Source organism: Scomber scombrus, chromosome 22 (genome assembly GCF_963691925.1).
Source record: "Scomber scombrus chromosome 22, fScoSco1.1, whole genome shotgun sequence".
Taxonomy (NCBI): Eukaryota; Metazoa; Chordata; class Actinopteri; order Scombriformes; family Scombridae; genus Scomber; species Scomber scombrus.
The window spans coordinates 4493793-4517858 of NC_084991.1; the positions used below are offsets into that span (position 1 = coordinate 4493793).

At 42.1% G+C, this 24066-nt stretch overlaps 1 protein-coding gene across 9 annotated transcripts in view; it reads left to right on the forward strand.

Moving 5' to 3' along the window:
* The first annotated feature begins 1491 nt into the window (after positions 1 to 1491).
* The window catches only part of sbf1 (SET binding factor 1), a 61430-nt gene continuing 38855 nt past the window's right edge, over positions 1492 to 24066 (forward strand). For all 9 annotated transcript variants that reach the window (XM_062443317.1, XM_062443319.1, XM_062443321.1 and 6 more), the window contains exons 1-2: positions 1492 to 1676; positions 23808 to 23893. In XM_062443317.1, coding sequence (XP_062299301.1) covers positions 1622 to 1676; positions 23808 to 23893 — 141 coding nt within the window. In that variant the 5' untranslated portion in view covers positions 1492 to 1621. The remainder of the gene's footprint in view (positions 1677 to 23807; positions 23894 to 24066) is intronic.

Here is a 24066-nt window from a genome sequence, read left to right on the forward strand (position 1 = left end):
TGCTTGGAAGGTAGAGAGACAACATATTTCATTTGTAATCTACTGTGCTATGAATTGAAATTATACTTTTTACGACACATTATGTCGCTTTACATTGTCTACTAGCAGTCCACACATGAACCTAAATAATGGAGCACGGTGGAGCTAATGTTAGCTACCTAGCTTTCCATGTAACTGCCGTGGGTAGAGCAGAGGGTGTTACCTCACTCTCTACAAATAAATAGTCTACAATAAAATGAACAAAAGTATGCTATGCTAAAATATATCTTTCCACCACAAAGGCCAAACAATCATACAAGACTTCAACCACGTACAAAACAAACAATATAAACTGGTGGTTTAACACGATGGACAAACAGATCATTCATCTCATCTAGGATTATTTTCCTAAGCGAGGACACCCACTCTGCATGTCAGGGGTTGTATGTCCATGTCATATCTTTATTATTTATATATTATATTTATGTGAGTGTGTGTTTGCTCTACATGCCACTGCAGAAGAAACATCCTTCAGAGATAATCTATTGGGAGCCCATTGAGACTGTTGTAGTTTGTGGTAGGACTTTCAATGGCTTGGCCCTATGCACTGGACATTCCGACCATACTGCCCCTCCCTGGGTGTACCACAGAAAGAAAAGGTTAAAATTGCCCCGCAACAAAGGGCAAAAGTCACTAAGTTCCCCCTTTAAGTTAAGGACTAATTGTCTAACCCAGCAGTTCCCCGTCTCATGGTTGCCAAGGGGTTGCAAGAAACAAGGGGAATTTGGAAGATAGGAACTGTTTAAAAAAAACCTTTTCTGCAACACAATTGAATTATTATCTCAAATTGTTGCTTTTATGTGTTTGTGAAATACTGGATAGTTGTGGCTATTTAAACAAAAAAAGTTCAATAAAACATGATAAGGAAACATCACTCTTTGCTCGAACTGCTTGCACACAATCTGTGACACGAGGTCGTGAGCAGACATTGCTTCACTTTAGAAGGTTTACAAGCCAAAAAGGCTGGAAAGCAAACAAAAACTGGTCAGGCTAACAAAATTCTGACACTTAATTTGCATCTTTGATGGATTTAAAAGGCACAGCACTTCACTTGGGTAACTGTCAGCTGCTAATGCACTACTGCAAAACAGTTTTCTCTGAGGAATAATGATACATATTCTTTAAACATTTACACTACGTTCTCTAATGATAGTCTAATGCATAAAAAGCAATTGTTGGCCCCCAGAGGAATTATTGCTCTTTAATCCCCATTTTAAAATCATGCAGTCCCACTGGTCCTTTCCAATATAGCCCTAGAATCGTCACCACCTTTCACCACTCACTGTTGCAACTTCATCGGGTTTATTATAGGTTTTGGTCAGACGTTTGGCCCCTGAGCTGGTTTGGCTCCTCACATGGGACATTCCTGCCGAGCGGCCCCTCCCTGGAAGTCCCTCACTGCGCAGACTCACGGCTCTCGCTGTCAGGGCAAGGCAGACTGACAGTATGGCGGCGGGGTGCAGCTGGAAGGATGCTACTGTCGCCCGTGATGTATCTATCGCCGGCAGGACGTAAATGGACTATTGACGGCGAAAAGAGAAGAGGAATTAGCGAGAAAGGCCTGTCGCCGTGAGCTCCAAAGATGGCCAGGCTCGCCGACTACTTTGTAGTGGTCGGTTACGACCTCGACAAGCGAGGTGGGTGCTTCAGTTAGCCTGCCCTGCTAGCTGCAACGGCATATTATTAGCTCCGGGTAAACAGGAGGCAGGGAGGGAGGCGGGGACAGGCCGGACCGCTGCTCATAGCTGGCCGACTGTAGCCGCTGTCATTGGGGAGTGGGTTTAACTGTAGGCCGGGGACGCGAAGGCCTCATGGGATTAGTGTACTTAAAAGCTAGCCTGTCAGCTGGTGTCCCGCATCTTTGTTGCCGGGCGGGCGGGCGGGGGACGGACACGTTGAAATGTTTAACTCCGCTACAACGTTTATCTCCAGCTATGTTTTTAGCACCGTTGCTCTGTTGCTTGTGTTGACACTAAACTTTATTTGCTAGGAGCTAACGTTAGCCGGGGCTGTGTTGGTCGGCTGTGCCCCTAAGACGGATTTATTCACCCGTTTTAACGTTATCTTCCCCAGTTGTCTCTCAAAGAATTGGTGGTCATTACGGACGCAGCTGTCGGCGTTGAAGGTGTCTTTTTTCTTTTTAAAGCAGAACTTGAGTGAGAGTGTGCCGGGCAGCGGGGTGTCAGTGTTGTGGCTGCAGGGTCCTGAGCACTAACTTGGGACAGTCGCTGATTTCCGCTCGGTCTTGATTTAGAGCGTGATTCTTAAGCTGGAAGTCGATGCTTGCATTGATTGATTGATTTATTTTTTACCTATTCAGAGTTGCTGATTGTTTTTTCTTTGTCTGTGTTTTGTATGGATTAACCCAAAATGGCTTTGCCCCTCCCTGAGCCCCCTCGGACCGTAACCTTGTTCCCTTGTGTTGTTGGGACGGGGTTTGGACCGTTATCTGAGCCCCCACCACCACCACCCCCCCAACCCCCCTCCTTTCAGCCTGAGCCTTGGCCTAGATCTGTGCAGTATAATGGCCCGTTTAATCATGAAATATTCAACCCGCCTATCCGATGGAAGCATGCAGCTTGTAGCGTGGTGGAGTCTTTTTATTCAGAGTGGATTTTTTTTTTCTTTGCTTATGATTTATTCAGAAGAGGCAAATTGTAACATGTCAAGCCCTGTGTGGCTAAAAGCAGGCAGAGAACTGGCTTTTAACTTGGTGACGCTGGAGGAACCTACATCAGTTTTCTGACTGCATGAATGCACACATTGCATCTTGTATTTTCTCTCTCTTCTAAAGGGGGTAAATACAGGATGTTATAACGTGGACACTGCAAACACTGCAGAAACTCCCCTTCCTGTTCTACCCTGTCTGAATGCAACGCAGCACAGAACAGGCCTGTAAAAAAAAAGGAAAAAAAAGCATCTGGGAAGCAGACATCAGAGCCACAGTGGCTTTAATGGATCAAGGCTCCCATGCCTGTAAAACCAAACACTTAAGGGCGATGATGATTGTTGGCGTCGCCCCGCTACTGCTGCCATGCTGTTTACAGTAACTTTACTCCATGCTGAAGGCTCTGGGTGGAGGTTTTGTTGTGCTAAGCATCTCCAGCATCAGCTTAGCGTTTCCTTGCATCCACACATCATCTCCATTAGTATTTGATGCACTCATTAGCTCCCTAAGTACATCCACTGGAAGCCTGATCAATGCTTTTCTTTCAAATCTTTGCTTCAGATACCGTCTTATCCTCTTTTAGTTTCTTCTGATTCCTCACACATCACATCACCAAATCAGAGTGAGATGTTAAACTTGTAGTATTGAGTTTGTTCCTCTTTAAAAGCTTCCTCACCAATCAATAAGCAATATCTAACCGAGTATCTATATGTCGTGTGTGTGTGGTTGCTCCAACTGTATTGAACCATTTGTGCATGTGCACCACAGTTTTGGTTGCATTTTAAATGTTCCAGCTGTGCTGCCACCAGCAGCAAATGACTGTAAATAAAACATTTGGCTCCTGATCAAGAATGAGCAGTCCTCGAACATAAGAATACCAGGAATTCTGCAGCACAGTGGAGTTTCCTCTCGAGTCTAAATATTTCATGCATCCTGTCTACGTGAGTGTGTGTGTTAGTGCGTGTTTGTGTGTGTGAGCGAGCGGTTTCTGGTTGTCACTCAGTCAGTGGAATTTTTTGCAAGCGTGGGCACTGACAGGTTGTCAGGGGTGACATCATCGCTGTTCATCTGCCTCTCTCCGAGCGCCATCGCCAGCAGGAAACCTTTGGGGGTGTTTACAAACTGTACTTCCTGGAGGCAGAAAGTCTTTCACCTTCTTTTTTAAAAATATAATATTTAGACCGAGCTCTGTCACTTCATTTCAAAACATCAGGCGACGGTTCGTCTCGCCTAACGGAAGCTAACCTGTAGGCGGAGCTTTGAATCTTCCTTTCATCCTCTCTGTTTGTCTCTTAAGGTGTCAGATTGCTCACATTGTGCTCAACCTAGATGCTCACTACTGCAGAGCCAAGATGGCTGCCCGTGGGGCTTTGGAAGTGTCCACATTTGCCGGGGTGTGGTCCCCGTCGCAAGGGTCTCTCGAGAAACCCCACGCACAGCATGTCACTGTGTTTTGACAGCAGTTCCTCCACTGCGCCGAGGACCCAGCAGCCAATTGGACAAGCAGTCCGGGGCCCAAACAGGAAACGGGAGAGCGACCCAAGGGAGACATGTGTTTAGAGCGAGAATCCAGATTGTCCCCCCTCTTGTGTGTGTGTGCGCACGTCTGAAAACCAGGAAAGGGGCGTATATGTGTGCTTGTGTGTGTGTCTTTGAGAGGCGCTTCTCATTCAAGACAGTGAAGAGACACACACACACACACATGCACACACACGCAGACGCTTACATACAGGCTCTATTGTGGCTCCGTCTGTGTGCCTCCGGCGGTGGGGTTTGAGGGTGTTGGTCATCTCTGCGGTGGCCTAAACAGAATGCAGGATGGTTATTTTCAGGCAGGCTGGGGTGACAACTCTGGCAGGCAGATCCTCCACTGAAGAGCAGCCTCTTCTACACCCTGCGCCCACACACACACACACACACACACACACACACACACACACACACACACACACACACACACACACACACCAGGATCATTCATAACATTCAGCGCATTTACGTGCACTTAAGTAACCGAATTGCAGTCATAAGCTGATAAATGTCATGTAGATGACTAACCTGGCTTCTGTACTCAGGGGGTAGGATGTTACAGCAACCTGGATTAATTATGTAGAAATGCTGGTTTCTTAGCCACATATAGAAGGCACAAGTATATGCATGCACAACACCGACCGCAGGCAGGAAAAGGTGACAAAATTACATGTGGCAATGCTATTTAATGTAATATATCCTCTAATCACCTGAGCAACCTGGTCGCTAAGCAGCATGTTAACACACTGACTGCGAGGCCAGCAAGGACGGGATTGTCGTGTTTACAAAACTCTGTTATTATCCTGCGGTGTTATCGTGCATTGTGACATCACTAACAATGCTAGATGACAAAAATGTGCCAGCCAAAAATAATCAATTGTTTTTTACTATTGAAATTTGCTATTATCACAATTGAGCACATCATCTTGGTCTCATATGACATTCTCAATCAATATAATAGTAGTGTGCAGTGGTAATGGTAACACTAATTGATGCAACTGTTTCAACTCTTAAACAAGAAACTTGCCTGATTAGTGACTGATGGCAATAATTGTGACATGCTTTTTCCTTCGAGGTAACACGACACACACTACTAAACACGACGTCCTCCAGCCATGTTCTTGGAGCACCTGCATCTTTTTATAAATGTATCGCCACCTTTCACACACTGTCCTCGACGACATTGTCGGTGGATGAGATGAGGGGGGAGGTGTTCGCATTGGCCCTAACAGCACTCCCATAATAAATCTCCACATAGCTCGCAGTGGTTTGCTTCAACTGCCTGGATGACAGCAACAAGTACCTCACGTACTGTAACTGTAAATCAGGCCATCTGATGACCGACGCAGTGACGTACTGCGCTTGACACGCACAGCAAGATAGATCTAACAGATTGAAGTGACAGCACATTTCTACTTATTTTATGGGTGGTTTATTGTCTGTTTTTGTGGCTCCGCTGTTGCTGCCAGCTTTGTTGGCCTGACCGGGATTAGAGTTCATGAAGTGACGCTGGTGCAGGTGTTCCAGCTGTTTTTGACATTTAGCAAACTCTGAGTTTTTTTCTGGTGCTGGTGCTGAAAGCTCACATTATCAGATAGCTTTTGATTTAAGTCACAATTTTTGCCAATTTCAGTGTATTTTATGCAAGTTATAGTTTTGCTGCTGCTTCTATTTTAGGTAACATTTTTGTATAAATGGAGCTGGGCACTTATCCAGCTTCCCCAATTCCAGCTCGTTGACCTTTAACCTAATTTTAACTCTGTGGGTTTTAAAATGTGTGCTTCTTGTTGCTAGGCGCTTGTTCTCACGCAGCTGTATCGACACACAGAGTGAAGATACTTCCTGACATTTTGATCCACTGTGAGTTGTTACAGGATGTACAATTTGATCAACCAGTGACCTGCTGAGCTGATGCAGCCTCGTGTCATTTTTTATGTAGTTTCAAGATGACTAGACAAGACTATTCAAATAGTTGCTATGTGAGCCTCATGTTGTCTGACATCAGTGGACTTGATCTTTATTACAGTAGAGATGGAGCACTTCCACTCTGTAATGCTGAAGTAAAACCTTAGTGTGTTGGTACAATATGACTCAGTAAGGTATCTATACTGGAGATGAAACTTTTGTGCTGAACATAAAATATTTGATTCAGACTTTTGCAGTTAGAATTGAGGTCTGGATTTGTGTTAGGCTGTCAAAGCTGTGACTAATTCATGTGGAGCTCACAGGTGGGTTCAGCATGAGTTTGAATGCGACCGAAAATCTGCATAAAGCTACAAAAAGCTCAGAGGGGGGAAATAGAAACCTCTTAGACTGAAAGCAAGATGAAGCGGATGAGTGAGTGGAGGAGAGAGGAGGAGTGTGTGTGTGTGTGTGTGTGATGCTGCCAGCAGTGCCTGCCTGTGGGCAGCCACATCCTCCTCCATCGCTCCCGAGCTGGGCCTGCAGCCCTTTCAGGCCCTCCAGAAATAGTCCCCACAATCTGCCTTTCATAGGGGGGGGACAGAGTGACGCTGGGTCGCAGCGGTGGCTGTGGCGCACACTCATTCACTTCACTCACTGCTCGTGTGTGTGTGTGTTGGCGTGCGCCCGCTCAACCCGTCTGCCGCTCAGATGGCTCGGCTGCGTGTTTGCGGCCGTCTCTCTGTGTTTGCTGTGTTACCGTGGCAACGTGTACCCCCTTCCTGTGGCTTGCGGGTTGAGATGATGAACTCTTGTCTTATACTGACCAGCAGCCACAGATGTTTTTTTGTAAAGCGTTAATGATGCTAATATGAAGTTAGCTGCAGTAATATTTTGTGCTAATATTGTTGTAGCTTTAAATTTGAAACAAAACTTTGTTTACACCTGATTTTATTATTATTATTTTTATTTAAATGTATTAAGTGAGCATTTAGACCATATTAGGATACCCAAACTCTCCACTGACACTTTAAGCTTTAACTTAATAAATGCTAATAAAGCTTCATCATCATTATACAGTGAGAAAAAGAACAGTGAACTTATTTTGAGCTTCACACTGGACAGCTGTCAGTCTGTGTGGAAACCTCCATCATATCATTGTTGTGATGTTGCCCTTGTCCTCTCTCTCTCTGTGTGTGTGTGTGTGTGTGTCTGTGTGTCTGTATTACAGCAGTCTGTCTGCTGTGCTGAATGCTTGTTATTCATGAGGGAGACGGTTGCCCCAGGGCCCCAACGCTGCCCTCATTCCCTCATTCCTAACACAGATACAGAGGAGTGTGTGTGTGTGTGTGTGTATGTATGTACTGGGGGTAGGGATGTAGATACATGCTTCCTCATGTTTCTTTACATATACACACGGCAACTCCTGTTGACAGACACTTATCCTCCTGTCAGATGCTGTATATTAAAATCATAATCCAAGGGTGTATAGGGCAACTATTTGTGTGCGTGTTTGTGTGTGTGTTGCTAAGTAAATGTGATCTGCACCCCGGGGGGGGGGGGGCATCTAAGATCTACCAGGAATCCACTTTAGTGCTCTGACACAGTTTTAAACACTTTTATAGGCTGTTTTGTTAAAGTTTAATAAAGTTAAAGGACATCAAAAATAGTCACCTGTACAATAGTGATTTGATGGTCACTTTTTGTGTGTGTGTGTGTGTGTGTGTGTGTGACTGTGTGTGTGTGTTTGAGGGGGTGTCAGGGATGCCCTCCTCCTCCTCTGCCCTTTGATGGTTTTCCTGGAATTCCGAGAATTTTCTCGGTCCCCTCTCAGGACAAAGGCTGAGTCAGTGCTGCTCCCAGTCTGCCCGCCGGGGCTCAAGGGAGCAATCGTTGAAGTCCCCTAGGGGGTGATTTCCAGCGTGTCCGGAACAGTTTTGATTTGAAGATAGCGGGTCGTTAGGAGCATTCAGAGCCACTCAAGCTCCGAGTGAAAAAATGCAGCCCTCTCATTCATTTGCGCGAGAACGACCCAGCGACGTAGCAGGGGGAGTGCAGGGGGGACAGAGGGCTGCACTGAGTGAAAGATTCAGAATTTTCTTGCAACAAAGTTGAACCCGACTCAACTTTGGCCAGATGGCAACACGTCATCTTGTGCAAAGTGCTGCAGTGGCCTTTGAGGTATGTGTGACCGCGCATTCCTGGATTACTTTGGAACATGATTGGCCCCATGAAAGATGTTTTCAATGTGATAACTTTCTAGAAGTGTAAAATACCCTCTCACAGGTTTATAACATCCTGTGCAGTGTTTTGGAATATGTGAGAAGCTTTCAGACTCATCAACCTGTTCAAATTGGATTTCCAGGATTGTATTACATTGTATCACTGCTACCTGAAGTAACACACCTCCACTCAAACTGCTTAATGTTGTAGGAGTCTGCTGTATTAGGCTGGTTGGCAACGCAATAATTACATCATGCTACTGGTGTTTATGGAGCTTTAGACTGTGCACAGATGGGAAAGGAACAGCTGCAGATGTAATATTACATCTCCTTTTTCTTAAGAGGAGCAACACTCAGATACCTGTAGCTAGAGCTGCATTAATGCAGTAATACAGTCACGTCACGCCCACCGCAGAGTCGAGCTGATCGGCACTTCAAGGCTGAGTGAGCGGTTCAAGTGATGGACGTTAGTTATTCTCTCAGGCTTGACATGAAGAATGAGCTGAATGCCGGCCAATATTCCTAATGCAAATTCGACTTCTTAATGACAAGACTGGAATAAAAACTGGCTGTAAATAAGAGACTGTGACAGGAATAAATGAATTCGAAAAGTTTACCGCACCGGTCTTCAGAATCAGTGGTTGTTTGTAGGTTTAATGTTACTAAGTGTCTTAAAGTCAGTACATAGTGAATGTTAGACTCTAGTCAGATCTAAAAGTGTTTAGTTTGTCCAGTTATACTGCAGGAGTTTCTGAAGTCTGAGGTTTTTCTGACACAGAGGAAATAACTTAATGAGTCCAAAGAGTCTTCTGATGTCTCTGCTGCAGAAACAGAATATGTCAAGCTGCCAAATATCACTATAACAGATGATAAGAAGCTCAAAAAGACAAACAAGCAGTCATATAAATTCTAACTGCTGCAGAAAACCATTTTTGGACTGCTTCTAAGAGTCTGGTAGAGTTTGTGTGAGTGTTCATCTATACTATGATGTAAGCTATATTCACAATTTTTCCAAAAACAGGTGTTGGAAAAGCGTTACTTCATAAACAGGGTTACCTTATATTTGGTCAAAACGGTATTTAGGAACCAATTATTACATAACATCTGAGGTTTAAATGATTGTTTCTTATGGTTGTTACTGCGACTGCTTGGATGGCTTTGTTTATTTGTGCAGTAAGGAAATCAATACCACAGCAGCTGTATCATATTGCTACAATGGAGTTACATTCAGGTTACTTATAGTGTTATTTCACCAAGTCTGTGTTCTGTGCAGTGCTCCGCAGTGTAACATTCTTGTTAGAGTTACTCAAGTTCGTTTTTAAGGTTGTCTTCACTCTCGAGGGGCTGCTAGTTTCACTTTAAATTCTACCATCAGCGTGACATTTCGGTCTAATTGTAATTTTAACACGTCTCTCAGCGTTGGCGGTCATTTTCCACTAATTGTCTCTGCGCCGGTTAAATAAATGCATCACCAACACTGGTTTAGTGAGCGGTGCTGGAAGATTAAGACTCATCTTTATTAAGATATCCACCAGGTCAAATCTGTCCCTTTCACAAAGAAAAAAGGAAATCTGCCTCCCAGACACCAACTGTGCTTTCTCTATAATCTCACGTGTAGCCTGTGATTGGTTTAAATATGCAGATAAAAGACGCCCATTGGGTCCCGACCTGGTTTGACATATTGTATTGTATTTATGGGTGCTGCTCTCCCCTCCCCCAAAGAGAGCTCTTTCTTGTTGAAAGGTTATGGAGATTATTGTGTAAACACGGGTTTTAGATCGCTTGTAGGCAGGGATGGATGACCGAAATGTGATATCATGCTGTTGGTAGTTTTTTGCTTGACTGCACAACTTTGAACATGGACATTTAACCCCTAACTCTAAAAAAAATGAGGAAAAGCTTCATTAGGGTTTGTAATGTGAGCAGAAGAGGTGAGCTCAGTCAGTAAATAACGCTTTAATGGGCAAAATAAGTTCGAAATAGATCACGTAACGATCTTGTCATCTCCGAATAAAGCTGTAACGAGCATTAACGTACATTAACTGTAAGCAGACGAGGTGAGCTAGGTTAGTAAACAAGGCTTTTTTACGAATAAATCTTTAAACGTATATTTACTGTGATCTCGGTTAACAAATTATGCTTCAATGGCAAAATAAGTTTCGAAATAGATCACGTAACGGTCCTGCCATTTCCGAATGATGCTGTTACGAAAATGTACGTAACAGAGAACTGTGTGTGAGGGACAAGAGCTGTCACTTTAACATATAAATGTAGCCAGCGTATGTTGTTTCTTTCATGACTCAACAGGGCTATATGAATAGAATATGAATAGATAGGAGTCAGTCCGAAAAGGTTATTCAACCACAGATTCAGCCTAAACTCTGCTGTCTGCTTTAATAGCTTGACTGTCATTTAGTCTAGTTCCTGTTTGGTTATGATGAGACATTCAACTGTCTGTTTTTTGACTACTGGCGGCCCAAGTAACACAATGTCATTTCCGGGCCATGCGTTGAGGTTGATTAATGGTTTGGCAGCAGAAAGAGTTTGGGGTTAATTTGCAACTGAAAAACAATCTGAAACTAGACTTTAGTTGCACTGATAACAAAGGAAAGAATAAGAAGAGTGTTTGGTTGAAATGATTAGAGGGATTTAGTGTATTGCTGAGGGAAGAGTAGGGCCTGTGTGGCAGAAGATAAGTAGTGATTGAGTGCATTAGCTCATCGCTATCAGGTTTCCTGTTGCAGTATTCTGGGGTAGCATACGGAAGCCTTGTTTGTGTGTCGGTCTAAAGGAGCCACTTGCCTTAAGACCACACTTCCTGTCTTTCATTGTGTGTATGACAAAGTCTAATAGTATCTGAGTCTTTCTCTGCTAATATCCATCAGCAACAGTGTGACATGATCTGTTGTCTTTAGTTGTTTTACCATCAGTTTTTTTTCTCGTCCACTTAAAGCCTCCTCTAGAACCACAAGACTCAGCATCATCTGTGACAGCATGGTGTCAGCACGCAGGCCATGTGCCTTCCTCATCATGTGATCATCATCTTCTGACAAGTCTGACATGCTGCCCACGATTTCTGTCACTCACCGATGTCACACCAGTCCTAAATGGCACGTTTACTGGTTTCTATTGTGTATTGTCCATGTCGTGTCTTGTCAGTTTCAGGAGTTACAATCTCCCAGTTAGATAATGTTAATAATTTCAGTTTATCAACTTCATAGTTTTGAACCAAGACCTTCAATATATGAATCAAGTAGCACGGGAAAAATAAGGTGTGCCAAAATTAGTAGATTTCAGCTGTGTCATTTATTTCTATAATACTACCTTCTGCTGCACAGTCTATATTACTTTTTCTAAGTATACTGAGCATCTTTAGTAATAGAACATGTTATGTTATGAAGGCCTCTCATTGAGACAGCAATGATTCATGATATGTGTACACACACCAGCAGTGAAATAACTTTAAAGTACTTGAGAGTTGTTTTACATAAGTGTATTCATGCTCATCAAGCCATGTGTGTGATCCTTTTGAACTTGTAACACCAGAAGGAGTCTGGAGGCGCAGATAGCAACAGGCGTGTAATAAATGCCAAAGAATGAAATGACTTGACACAATCAGGGATTTAAGGGGTTCTCCCCCAAGACAGGTTGATGTTATTTGAATATGAATTTTCACACAAGTTTGAAACTTTGGACTTAGAGATTAGCAAGAAGGAAAGTGAAACAAATGATCACTGATAAGGTAAGCAGCACCATGTCCCGAAGCAATCCTCCATGAGAACAGGATAAAATAAATAATATTCCTGACATGTAAAATACTGCGTGTTTAGAAAGAAGGCAAAACACAGACACTATCAGTCCTGTCTTGTCCCCTGTCCTCTGCTGCTGGTAGAAGGACTGTAGAGGGGCTGGTTTGTCTCAGCCAGTAACAAAGTTTACAAGAATATGATTAGTTTTAATACACGTTACAAGATAAGCTAAACAGCTATGCTACATACAGACAACTTTCATTTTAGCTTGTTTGGAACAATTTGTTATTAGCTTAACCAGCACACTGCGGTTGTGTAAAACATACTAGGAGACTATATTTATGCTTGTTGAACAGCTAGTTTCATTAAATACACTTTGGCTTTTTACTCGTGAAGGTTTTATTGCACTTATAGTCACGAGTGTAGTTGTCAACTCCAGTAAAACCACTGTTGCCTCTCTGCTGCTCCCCGTGTGTATGTGTGTGACACGGGGAGCAGAAGAGAGGACACAGAGGAGAGGCTGCAGCAATGACAGCCAGCTGCTTGTCGTGCAGAAAGCATATAGTGGAAACGCTGCACTGCCCTCTATGATGGGAGAGAACCAAACAGTTGACGGCTTGTGACCGGCAGAAGCCGTGCTGAGCTGGTGGTTAGTCGGGCTCTCTGTAAGTCCACTATGCTGCTCATTGTGACTCCTGTGTCTGATGGGGGGGCTGAGCCAGTGAGAGCCAGCTAGCAGAGGGTGGTTTTTCCACGAGTCATGTCGCAATTGCTTGTCTGCTCTTTAATTGTGTTGTGTTGTATAAATCAATTAGTTTGCCTCAGTGTTTAAACCAGTGAATACTGATTCTGGATACTTGGCAATGTTGATGAATTGTTGCGGCTGACGAACAGTAACACACTAACACTTAAACCAAGTGTGAACACTCACTGTAGCCCTCTAGTGTTTTTCCATTTCCTGTGTATTGTATAGTTCTCTTCCTCCTGCCAATTTATTCTTGGGGTTGACATAATCTCATGATGTCAAAAATACACTTGCTGAGTGGCAGTTAGCAAGCTTGTTAGCCTGTCGAAAGAAAGCTCACACAGTTTATTCAAGAGAATATTGTAGCATTGACTCCTGTCTCATAACTGACTGTAAACCATGCCTCGTGAATGTTGCCTTTTTAAATGCTGATGATTTTTAGCCTTTTGAAGACACAATTATTATCTCCATCTTTGGATTTCATCACCTGTGTTTAGAGCTGGTGGTTTTCCTTCACACACCAGCACAAGTGAAAATGACTGATTTTGCTATTCATGACCAGGCCACGGTCTGTCTGTTTTCTGTCTGGAAGTAGAACTGTTGAGTGTATAAAACCTGCAGTGAGTGGAAACTAGATGGCCAGTGTCCTGTGAGCATTGGCAGGTTCCCCCTCACTCTATTCAACGAGTTTGGCGGCTCAGACTAAAGCAGAGGACGCTTTTACAGGCGGCCACCTGTAGCTGCGGAGGCCAAACGAGAAAAAGAGGAGAAGTAAAAGTCGCGTTATTAATCATCAGTCTGTGACATTTTGATAGGAGTTAGATCTGAAGCAGCCGAACACGTTAAATTGAGTCTTGTCTAGTCTAGAGACTGTCCTTTCTCCGAGGCCATTTCCTCTCCTGGAAGGCTTTTTTGTTTCGGGTTCGGGGAGGTGGAGAAGAGGGAGCATTAGTTTTTCGCAGGAAGGATGTGAGTTTGCTGAAGAGCTTTTGCACAAAGGAAAAAAAGAGAAAAAAGTCCCACATTGTCTCCAGGGCAACGGCGGTTGCCAGATGGAGAGTGTGTTTTTTTTTGGTTTTTTTTCAGCCTCTATTTGGCTCCTAAATGGCAGCTTTGCTCAGCTTGTCGCTTTTTTAACATGCGTCGGCTCATTTAATTACGTAGGATTATCATCTGCGACACACCAGATTCAGCCTGAAAACATCTACTGTTATTTATTGTTTACTGCGAGCGGCTCGGTCACATAAAACCATATCGCATTGGATATGACCCCACGGGTGGCCCTCGGCCTGTCACCGCAGCGCTGCTTTTAATCAGAGTGAGTCATATAACTCAACAAGACTGACCTGCACGTGTGTGAATAAGAAAGTGCATGAATGAGTGGTTGTGTATTCATGTGTAAACAAATGTATGTGTGCGTGTGTGTAACAGCATACTGGGTGGACAGCAGAGAGATGTCTTCAGAGGATACTATCAGAGGGTGTGGAGCCTAAATATGATGATGTCATCGTGTAGTTTCATGTTTTTTTTACCCACAAGACTTGTAAATGACTTTAGAGATGTTATCTTAGTTCACCTCATGCACACTCTAATCATGTTAACGCTGTGAATCAGCTGATTTTGTAATGATATACAGACATTATTAGGATCAATATACATAAGCATTGTAATTGCAGCACATTTTGTTGCAGTATTAAGTTACTGATGGAAGTTTTCATCATTAAAATGTCGAAAACTTTTGGATAAAACTTCCAGACTCAACATTCTGAGCTCGCTTCAGACCAGCCTGTCTTGCTCATTTTGTGCGCAGTTGCGAATCTCTATACACATACACATACACACACACACACACACACATAAAAACACACACACACACAAATAAACATGCACACACAGAAGGGCTCAGAGCTCTTTTGTCCCGGCTGCTGCAGTCGCCGTGGAAACCGCCCGATGTCGTGTCACTGTGGTTTGGAAGGCTGCAAAACGAGAAGCTGCAATCTGGGTTTAAGCACCGAGAGCATGACACAGACCCACACACACACACACACACACACAATGAGACTGAGCCACACACTCGTTTCAACTCTTGACTGCCATCGTTCAGCGATCCCATGACCAGTCGCTCTCCTTCCATCTCGTGTGATCATCACCGTTTGTAGTGATCTGTGTGAGATGTCATCGCCAACTCTGACAGACACACATAACCGCACTATGTGTGAACCACACTTCCTCCCCTGCTCCTGCTTCTCTTCCTGCTTCTCTCTTTTTCCCCCGTTTGAAGTGTTTGTAACCTTTATTTGACCAGGTTATGTTAGGATGTTGTTTCAGAGACATTCAGACTGTGAGCGTTTTTTCTGGCTGGTTGTGGCATGAGGCTCTGATCAACTGTTCATTTTTATAGTGGAGATTTCCTTTAAATATGATCTGTTTTTTTATTTGACTAAATTCTGAATAAAATCAGACTGACTAAAATGAACTGCATACATAGAATAAATAGTTTCTTTGAACTAATTTCTTGTAAGAAAACAGGAGAAACATTGGAAATGGAGCAGTCCTCTGTGTAACACAATGGACTCATAGTTAAAGTCAAGTCAGTGTTATTTTTACAGCCCGATGTCATGAATCACAACTTTACCTCAAGGGGCTGTACAGCATTATCTTTAAACCTTTGACTTTGCTTCAGTTATTCTATTCATTTATTAGGAGAACTAATGGTGTATTATTGCTTATTAAATTATTCTTAAACAAACAAGTGCGTAAACAATAACTAACAGCTTTCTGTTGAAGTTATTTAACCAGTGCTAACTGTCTGCTGGCTAACGCAACCTCATTAGAGAGAGAAAACGAGGTTATGGCAGTAAGATGCTAGGAATTGTTGGGGCAAAGTTAATATCACTTTACTTCTGCTTGTCATACAACAGTCTGTTCACACACTTGACTGATAATGCAGAGAGTTACACTGAATCCAACCACATAACAACAAAATAAAGTTACACCCAATTCGACTCTGTCAGTCTAAATGTATCTTTTACTACAGTAAGAGCATAATAAGAAAAGAGTCTGACTAACAGTGGTAATGAAACAAGCATTCAGTCTGATTTTTCAGGCAGCAGGAAGTGTTAAAACTTTTCAAAGTAAACTCAAAACCATAATCTTTTTATAGTATTTTTATTTAACTTGTGTCAATAAAATGTAATTCTACTTTGTTTTATGTTTTATTGTTACTATAAAAGTTTTATTACTACTGTCGCACCACTACTACTACAACTACTACTATTACTACTGTTATGGTTTATTGTTACTATCATTCTATATTTTTATTTTCTTAATGAAGTTTTTAGTCAAGCTTTTATTAAACATTTTCAGTTAGTCTCTCGTCTCTTTCTCATATTTTTTTTATTACTTTTTTATATTTTTTATTTGCTCTTGCGTGATTGTTGTTGTTCTTCATCATTTATTCAGCCTGTCAATCAACTGTGAAGCACTTTGAACTACATTAACCTGTATGAAAGCTGCTATATAAATACAGCTTGATTCATTGGTTGATATTTATATAGCTGAAGTTAAAAAGTAAATGGAAAGCATCATATTTACATTGACCCCGACTTTCTAACCTTTTGTTTCCCTTGTAGAGCATTTTGAGTTGTAGTCAAAGTAAATGAGTTTGGTCGACAAAGCAGGAAGCGTGGGGGCCCTATTTGACTGCTGCACAGTCAGAGTTGAGTGGATGAAAAGGCTGTTCACAGTCTGCACACTGACACACAGTCACTGTACCAACTGAATGCATTGACTGTGAGCTGCTGATTGTTTGAACACACAGCTGCTGTTACACTTCTTCCAATCCATGAATCCATGAAGTGGATCAAATAACTCCCTTTTCTCAGGTGTTTGTTACGATTTCTGAGGCATTTACTCGTGTTGGAGATAGAAGATGAGATGTATAGTGTCTGAATGAGTTTCTATAATTCATGTTTATCTATATATTTTTATTCCTAAGCACGCTGACACAGGCTGTCCAGGAGAATATGAACGCAAGATGCACTTTACTGTTCAGTCAATGGTCACATCCCGAGTTTTAGATTCAAGGCTTTATGTTGAAGGAGGAAATCATTCAAATCAGGAAGAGGATGCAAAGACAATATAGACTGGGGGTGTATATGATAAAAAAGATCTAGATGTAGAGATAATGATCTATATGTTGCACAAAAGGAAAGTCTCCCGGTAATTAGTGGGCGAGGTCAGAGGTCAAAGGTGTTCAATCAGCAGTGTAAACAGTAGAAATACAGCATTCATGTTGCAAAATCATCTACCAGCTCTGCACAGTTTGCACGTATGTGACTGAACATTGAGAGATCTGAAGTCAGTGTGAACGTGGTAAACCCCTGCTGTTGCCCTTACACAACACCCACGTCTGATATCAGGCAGTCACATCCCCACTCCAACTCGTTCCAAAACGCTTTCACACCGCAGACTGCTACAGTCTTTGGAAATAACTGTCTTACATCAGCAGCCGCTTTTGTTACGCAGTCACGCATGCAGAGCGCTCACTACTACCTCAAACTGCTGCACTGTTTGCTGAGCCCAAACTTTTTCCCACCTGCTACACGCACACACACAAACACACACGCACACACTTGGATTTTTGCCTAGTCTATTTGTGGATTTAACCCGACCTGCATGACTGTGGCTAAAAGTATAACTACCTGACTAATTTTAAAGCTAAGAGGTGTATAATTTGTTTTGCACTTTTGCCATTTTTGATCAAAATCAGGAGTGTGTTCAACAGCAGCCAAAGTGTTTGATAGTGATTTATGTGCAGCCTCGTGGACCCATATTTTGAGTGAAAGTCCAGCTCCAGTCATACCGTGTGAGTGGACACGATAGTGATCTGTGTCACTACTTTGTAATGCAGATGTGTTTCTTAGATGTACACGCAGTCTGCTGCAGCTGCACCAGTCTTAAAGTTACTGAACTGGATCTGGCTGAAAGCAGCGGGCGTGACACGGATGAGACCCGTATCACGTTGCCTGTTTTTTCGGCCTGTCTTTAGAGGTAATTATACAGGACTTGATAAAAAAAACAATACGCAATCCCATTTTGTGCAATCACATTGTTATTATGCGATAGCGTATCATTTGCGGTGCAGATATGTGTGGGGTTTCCATTCATCGTCCACTGCTATTATGCAACTGTTCAGGTGCTGCCCAGGAAATTCAGCTTATCTCTTTAAATGTGATGTTTCAGAATTCGTCTAAAAATAATTAAACAGTGTTAGTTTAAACATTTTCACAAAAGCTGTATCACTGTATTACCGTCAGTCATGTATTAATTGCACTTTCCTTTTCACGCATACTCAACATGGGTGGGATTGTTATATTCACAGACCGTACCAGGCACGGAACTGTCCGTGTAGTTACTAAATTCAAAATGAATGTCGTGTTCTTGGAGCCTCACAGGTTTTTATCATGAGTAAATAGATTTAGGATAACTTTCTTTGTATCAGAATTAAACACAGCATCATTCAGACTGACCTGCATGTTATCAGAAAGAACTGGTTGAAATATTGTAAGCGAAGTTGAACTAAAGCCATTTAGTGACAGACAACAGTCAGGAGTGTCTTGGATGACTTTCCCTCTCCCACAGGACGACACATTTATCCTCTCGCAGGCTTTGTGACATTTATATAGCTGTCATCTGTGTCTGGTGCTGAACCCGCCGCGTTCGCTAGCAAACTGCCGGCCTGTCAAGCGACACGCAACAGTGTTTCTGCTGGGAGCTGGAAAGAATTAGATTTAATAACGGGTAGTTTGATCCAAACAGTGCGAATAGCCAAAGACACATTCCAGCCACGCTAATAAAACCCACCAAGCATGACAGTCCTTATCTGAGTAGTTGAACTCTTGAGCTAAATAGAAAGCTAGTTAGAGCTGCCTTTTTTCCTCCAATGTGGATTTTTAAACAACTTATACCTGCGTTTCTTTTTTAAATGTCATACTGTAACACTATATGTTATTCTATATGTAATAATAAAGACAAATTATAATCAATGTAGGCATGTTAGAACAAGTAAAATGACAAAATAATGTCTTTAACCATAAAAACAAGAAAAACACAGTGAAACAAGTGCACATGAATTAGATAACAAGAGGACACAAATCCACACAGCTTGTAGTGATTTGATACTTTCACAGTATTTATATAGCATATAGACCTGCTTTATAATCAACAAAAAAATGGACGTGTCTTTCTATAATATGTCCCCTTTAAGACAGAAGCTCTGCAGTGACCCCTGTGCTAACCCGCTCACATAGTTTCAGCTTATCTGTCTGTTGCATCATCTCTTTGGACTCGGAGCTCTCGTCACAAGTGATGGCATTCGATTTGAAGAATTTTATCTGTCTTGTGTTTCATCTGATATATATATATGAGATAGCCTCTTCACTTTTCAATACGAAATTCCGTTTATGTTCACCTGAGCAACTTATCTCAGCTTTCACCCAACCAGATGTGAGATATTATGCAAGTTGGAGTTTCAGAGAATTCCCTTATTTCCAAATGAGCTTCTGTATCTACCTCCTGTACAAACGCTGTTCAAAGGCTGGATCGTGTCCAAGGTAAACATTTGCATCATAGCTGCGTAGTTTTTTTTCTCCACCCGTGTGATTTTTGCATCACCCCGGATGTCCGAGGATGTGCCGGTCTGGGTGCAGGCAGGTTGTATGGAGTCATGAGGTCAGCTTTCTTATGCTTCTTTCACTTTTTGTGGCCTACAGTTTTTTAATTGGATCTTTTTATGAACTAACAAGTTTAAAACTGGCAGCTGGCTCCAAAATAGCATGAGGAATATTCTCACACTGCTGGTAAAGATTTCAAGCGCACTCTTTTAAAGTCATTTATGACAGCTCAGCGACCGTTTGAGACTTTGTGGGAGCAGTCAGGACTCCTTAAAAACAAGAAGTCAACATTATATCACTCTCTGCAACTGCAAGTGAAGCAGAACTTTGCTTTTATGAGCAGTCACAGGTTGAATGTGTTGAGGCGGTGTTGAACAAGGCTGACCTGCCTGAATGAAATTATTCTCGCTGCTTTGCCTGAACTTCTATGCCAAATCTGATTTAGTCAGAGTTCAGATACCGCAAACATAATGTACTGTATAGTGTAACAGTCTATATCAAGAAGGTATTTATGTGTAACTTTGGGTGAGAAGTGTTGGGTTAGAGATGCTCCATGCCTCTGGTGTGCTGTGTATTCATAAAGAAGGCTTATAAGCAACAGACAGAAAGCCTGTCTGTATATAATGGAAAATGCTGAGAAAAAACGTTCTTAACAGTTCATTAATGGAGGCGGATGTACAGTTGCTGCTTTGCTGACAAGCTCATTGTGTGTATTGAGTCAGACTCTTGACTGTCCATTAGTGCTATGAAAAAAGAGCCAATCAGAACGTTCTTGGAAATATTTAATTATTTTCAGCCCAAACTTAACTGAAGTAGAAATGGAAAGATCTTTCTATTTCTCTGTCATCTCCTTTCATGTAACTAAGTATTGGAAAGCTGTAGCAGTTGAAATGTCCATTTTTTTTTTGGCCGTGTCACAGTCAGTCACTGTCTCGCTCTGTGCCCTCTCATTTCTCAGAGTAATTGGTGGCTCTGTGAAGCCTTTAAGTCTTGTTTACATTCCATACATTCCCGTTGTATACATGCACAAGCTTCTACATCATCGTATAAGTCTGAAAATTAGAGTCTTGTGATGATGGGACGTGTCTTGAGTGTAGCATACCTCTCTAGAAACCAGCCCAGAGCCAGGAAAGAACTGGGTTTAGTCTGTGTTGATGGAAAGAAAGAAAACGACACAATGACAGTCTAAGTTTGTGTGTGTGTGTGAGTGTGAGAGAGAGAGAGTGTGGTGTGTGGTTCTTAGGCCAGAGTGTCACTCCAAACACTCATTTTCTGGCTCATTCATTCACTCCTCCTACAGCTGCAGGATGTCCTGCTTTAACTGGCTGATTAATCCTCACTCTGATTAACTATTGGCTGATATCTGTGTGTGTGCGTGTGTCTGACACACCTACAGCTCGTCATCCACACAGTTACAGAACATAACACGAGGCATCAGCGTCTCTGAGGAGAGTGTTCGGAAGTGACACGAAGTCCCAGCATGCATCAGCTCCAATACACTGTACCAGATGGGGTTTACATTTATACTTCCTGTATGATTTACTATAAAGCACAACTAGTAATGTATATGACTCTACTGATGAATGAACTTCTATGACTGTCCACATACTGTAACACACACACACACACACACACACACACACACACACACACACACACACACACACACACACACAGAGTTGTGGTATGTGCGGAGTGTCACAGACAGAAACTATGTCGACATTTCTTTTATTCTCTAACATTGGTGGTCCGTTTCAACGCACACACAAACACACACACACACACACACACACACACACACACACACACACACACACACACACACACACACACACACACACACACACACACACACACACACACACACATAAAATAAATAATGACTCAGTAAAAACGGGAACTCTCATGAACCTGCAATGAGGAAACACCCTAGGTAGGATAAAAATTCAGAATGTGCAAATAAAGTAAAAGATAATAAAAGATTAGTAAAATGTAATAACTGCATAAGAAAATAAAGCCTGTATAAAATAAAGATAAATAAAGATAAGAAGAAGATAAAACAATACAACAGCTAAGAGGAAATGTGATTAAGTAAAAACGGGCATAAAAGGAAGGTTATGAATAGTAAAACAATCAGGAAATAAAACAGCACAGTTAATGTGCCACTCAGTATCGTGATGTGTGGTTAATTGGCCCTAATTCAACTATCATGACTTTTCCCCCTCCCCAGTTTTTTGTGTATGTAACTAACACACAGCTCATCGGATACTGGATGTAGACTGTACTTTATCCAGTTATGAAGGGAGGCTGCCGTCACATAGTTGAATCTGTTAGCCAATCATTTCTTCTGCTTTTAAAGTGCAGCAGGTAAAAGCAGCTTAGTGTCAGTGTAATATTAGAGCATGCAGTTTCAGGAAAAGCATAGAGCAGCAAAGCTTTAATCCCTTATTTCACAGCTGTTAGCAGACACATGTTTTGGCTCATTTAGTTAATAAGTCTTTAGTCTTTTTAAGGCTTTGTGCTGTGGATGTTTGATTTCAGGTGCTTGTGCATATTTACTTTTGTCACGTGGATCCACGTACACTCACCGTTTGTCTGAAGCAGCTGAAGGAAAAGTACAGGGAGCGTTTGTTTTGATGCAGAGGATCTCTCCGTGACATAAAAAGCAGAATAAATGCTCTAAATTAAGATTTATGTGACGCTGACTCATGTTGAACCGCACATTTTAGACCGCTGCTCATCTCATATTTCATCTCCAAACAAAAAAAAGGAATGAACCTCTAATCTTTGACGAGTGGATCCCAGAGCAGCGGTCCCATGAGCATCCACATATCGTTACTTTTGCAATGGAGAGGGGACGACTTTAGCGTTTCCCTGTGTGTTTTGGGAGCTGGCCTACTTTCTGTTTGTGTATTGTGTTCTGTGATTGGCTCCCTCAGTGAGACCCACAGTCCCAAACTTTCAGGTTCAAGTGTAAACGCCGGTGAAAAACCTTCTTTATTTAACGCTGGATGATATTTCATTCTCTGCTGTTTTTTATGCTTATTCTTTTGTATCAGGGAGGATAAAGTGTATTCTCTGTGCGAATGAATGCTGCCATTAAGCGGCCCCTGCCTGGAACTAAAGTGAAAGACAGGGCTTGTGGTGGTTACATAAGTCGGGCCTTTGTTGGTGTCATTGTGCCGCCGTGATGAGCCAGGCCCCGGCCAACAGTGGAAACGGCCTCATTAACCAGCAGGGCTCTATGATTTCCCTGTCGTGGAAAACACAGATGGAATCGTTGTGTTTGTTAATAAAAGTGGAATCAACTGTACGCTGAGTATTGTGGAATTTGCCAAAATGTGGATGCAATTTATAATAATCAGGGTTTTCCTTACTTAGGGGAAGCACCAAAGCATATTTTCATAGTGCCCAATGAAAAAAATCATGAAACCAGTAAGAGTATTGATGAACTGGATTGATAAAAGTTGAGATAAGATCAAGATAAATCCTAACATACCATCTCTGCTGCTGATTGGTAGATTCATTCTGACTTTGGGAGCAAATCACTGTTTAAAATCTCTTCAATATAAGTCTCATTTTACCACTGCTATTTTGTTATGATCATTATTTTCATGTTGGACTTCTTCATGCTGATGTCTGACTGTACTCTATTGAAGCACGTTCTTTATTTCCATTTACAAAATCATTGGTATATATTTATGTATGATTACATTTTGAATACCTTCTAATTGAATTCACAAAAAGGTAAATGGAAAACAGAATTTGGGAAAAAGTAAATGGAATATGGAAAAAATTAAAACTTTAACTAGCTTTAACAAATCTCACTGTTTACTGGGAAGAAAAGGACCTGCTCTACCTTTTTTTTTTTTTTAAAGGAACTTTTGTCACCACTGAACTTGCTGGAACATCTGGTTATATCTACAGATGTTCCAGCACTATATTAGCGTATTAGTGTATTTTCTTCCTAGGTTTTAAGACACATGTTCACATTGCCATTCACAGTAATTAAAGCCGAAATGACATCACATTAAAATGTAACGGAGCATCTAAGTCTGTATACCAGTGTGTCAGATCAGCAGCAGGCAAAAAGTTAGTGTTCAATTGAATGTGATTATTTGAGTTTAGAGTTTATTTATGTGCAGATACACAAGTGATAAGAGTAATGAAATTAATCATTTGTGCTGATTAGATTTTAGGAAACTTATTAGAAACAAACAGACTGACCCTCTCTCTCTCTCTCGTCCTGTGTGTGTGTGTGTGTGTGTGTCTGAGCAGTGGATGGTGAAGGTCAAGGTCGCATTCTCCAGCGGTTTCCTGAGAAAGACTGGGAGGACAGCCCGTTCCCACAAGGCGTAGAGCTGGTAAGTCAACACTTAAAAAGGTGAAAACGTGTTCCTGTTCGGCTCAGCGGCTACAACAGGACACGGAACCCCCGTCCGGGTCGGGGGGGGACTTTTACCGACCCGGCTCACACGCAGGGTTTTTATCACACCAGTAGAACTCTTTAAGGGTTTTTTCACAGCGCATAAGAATG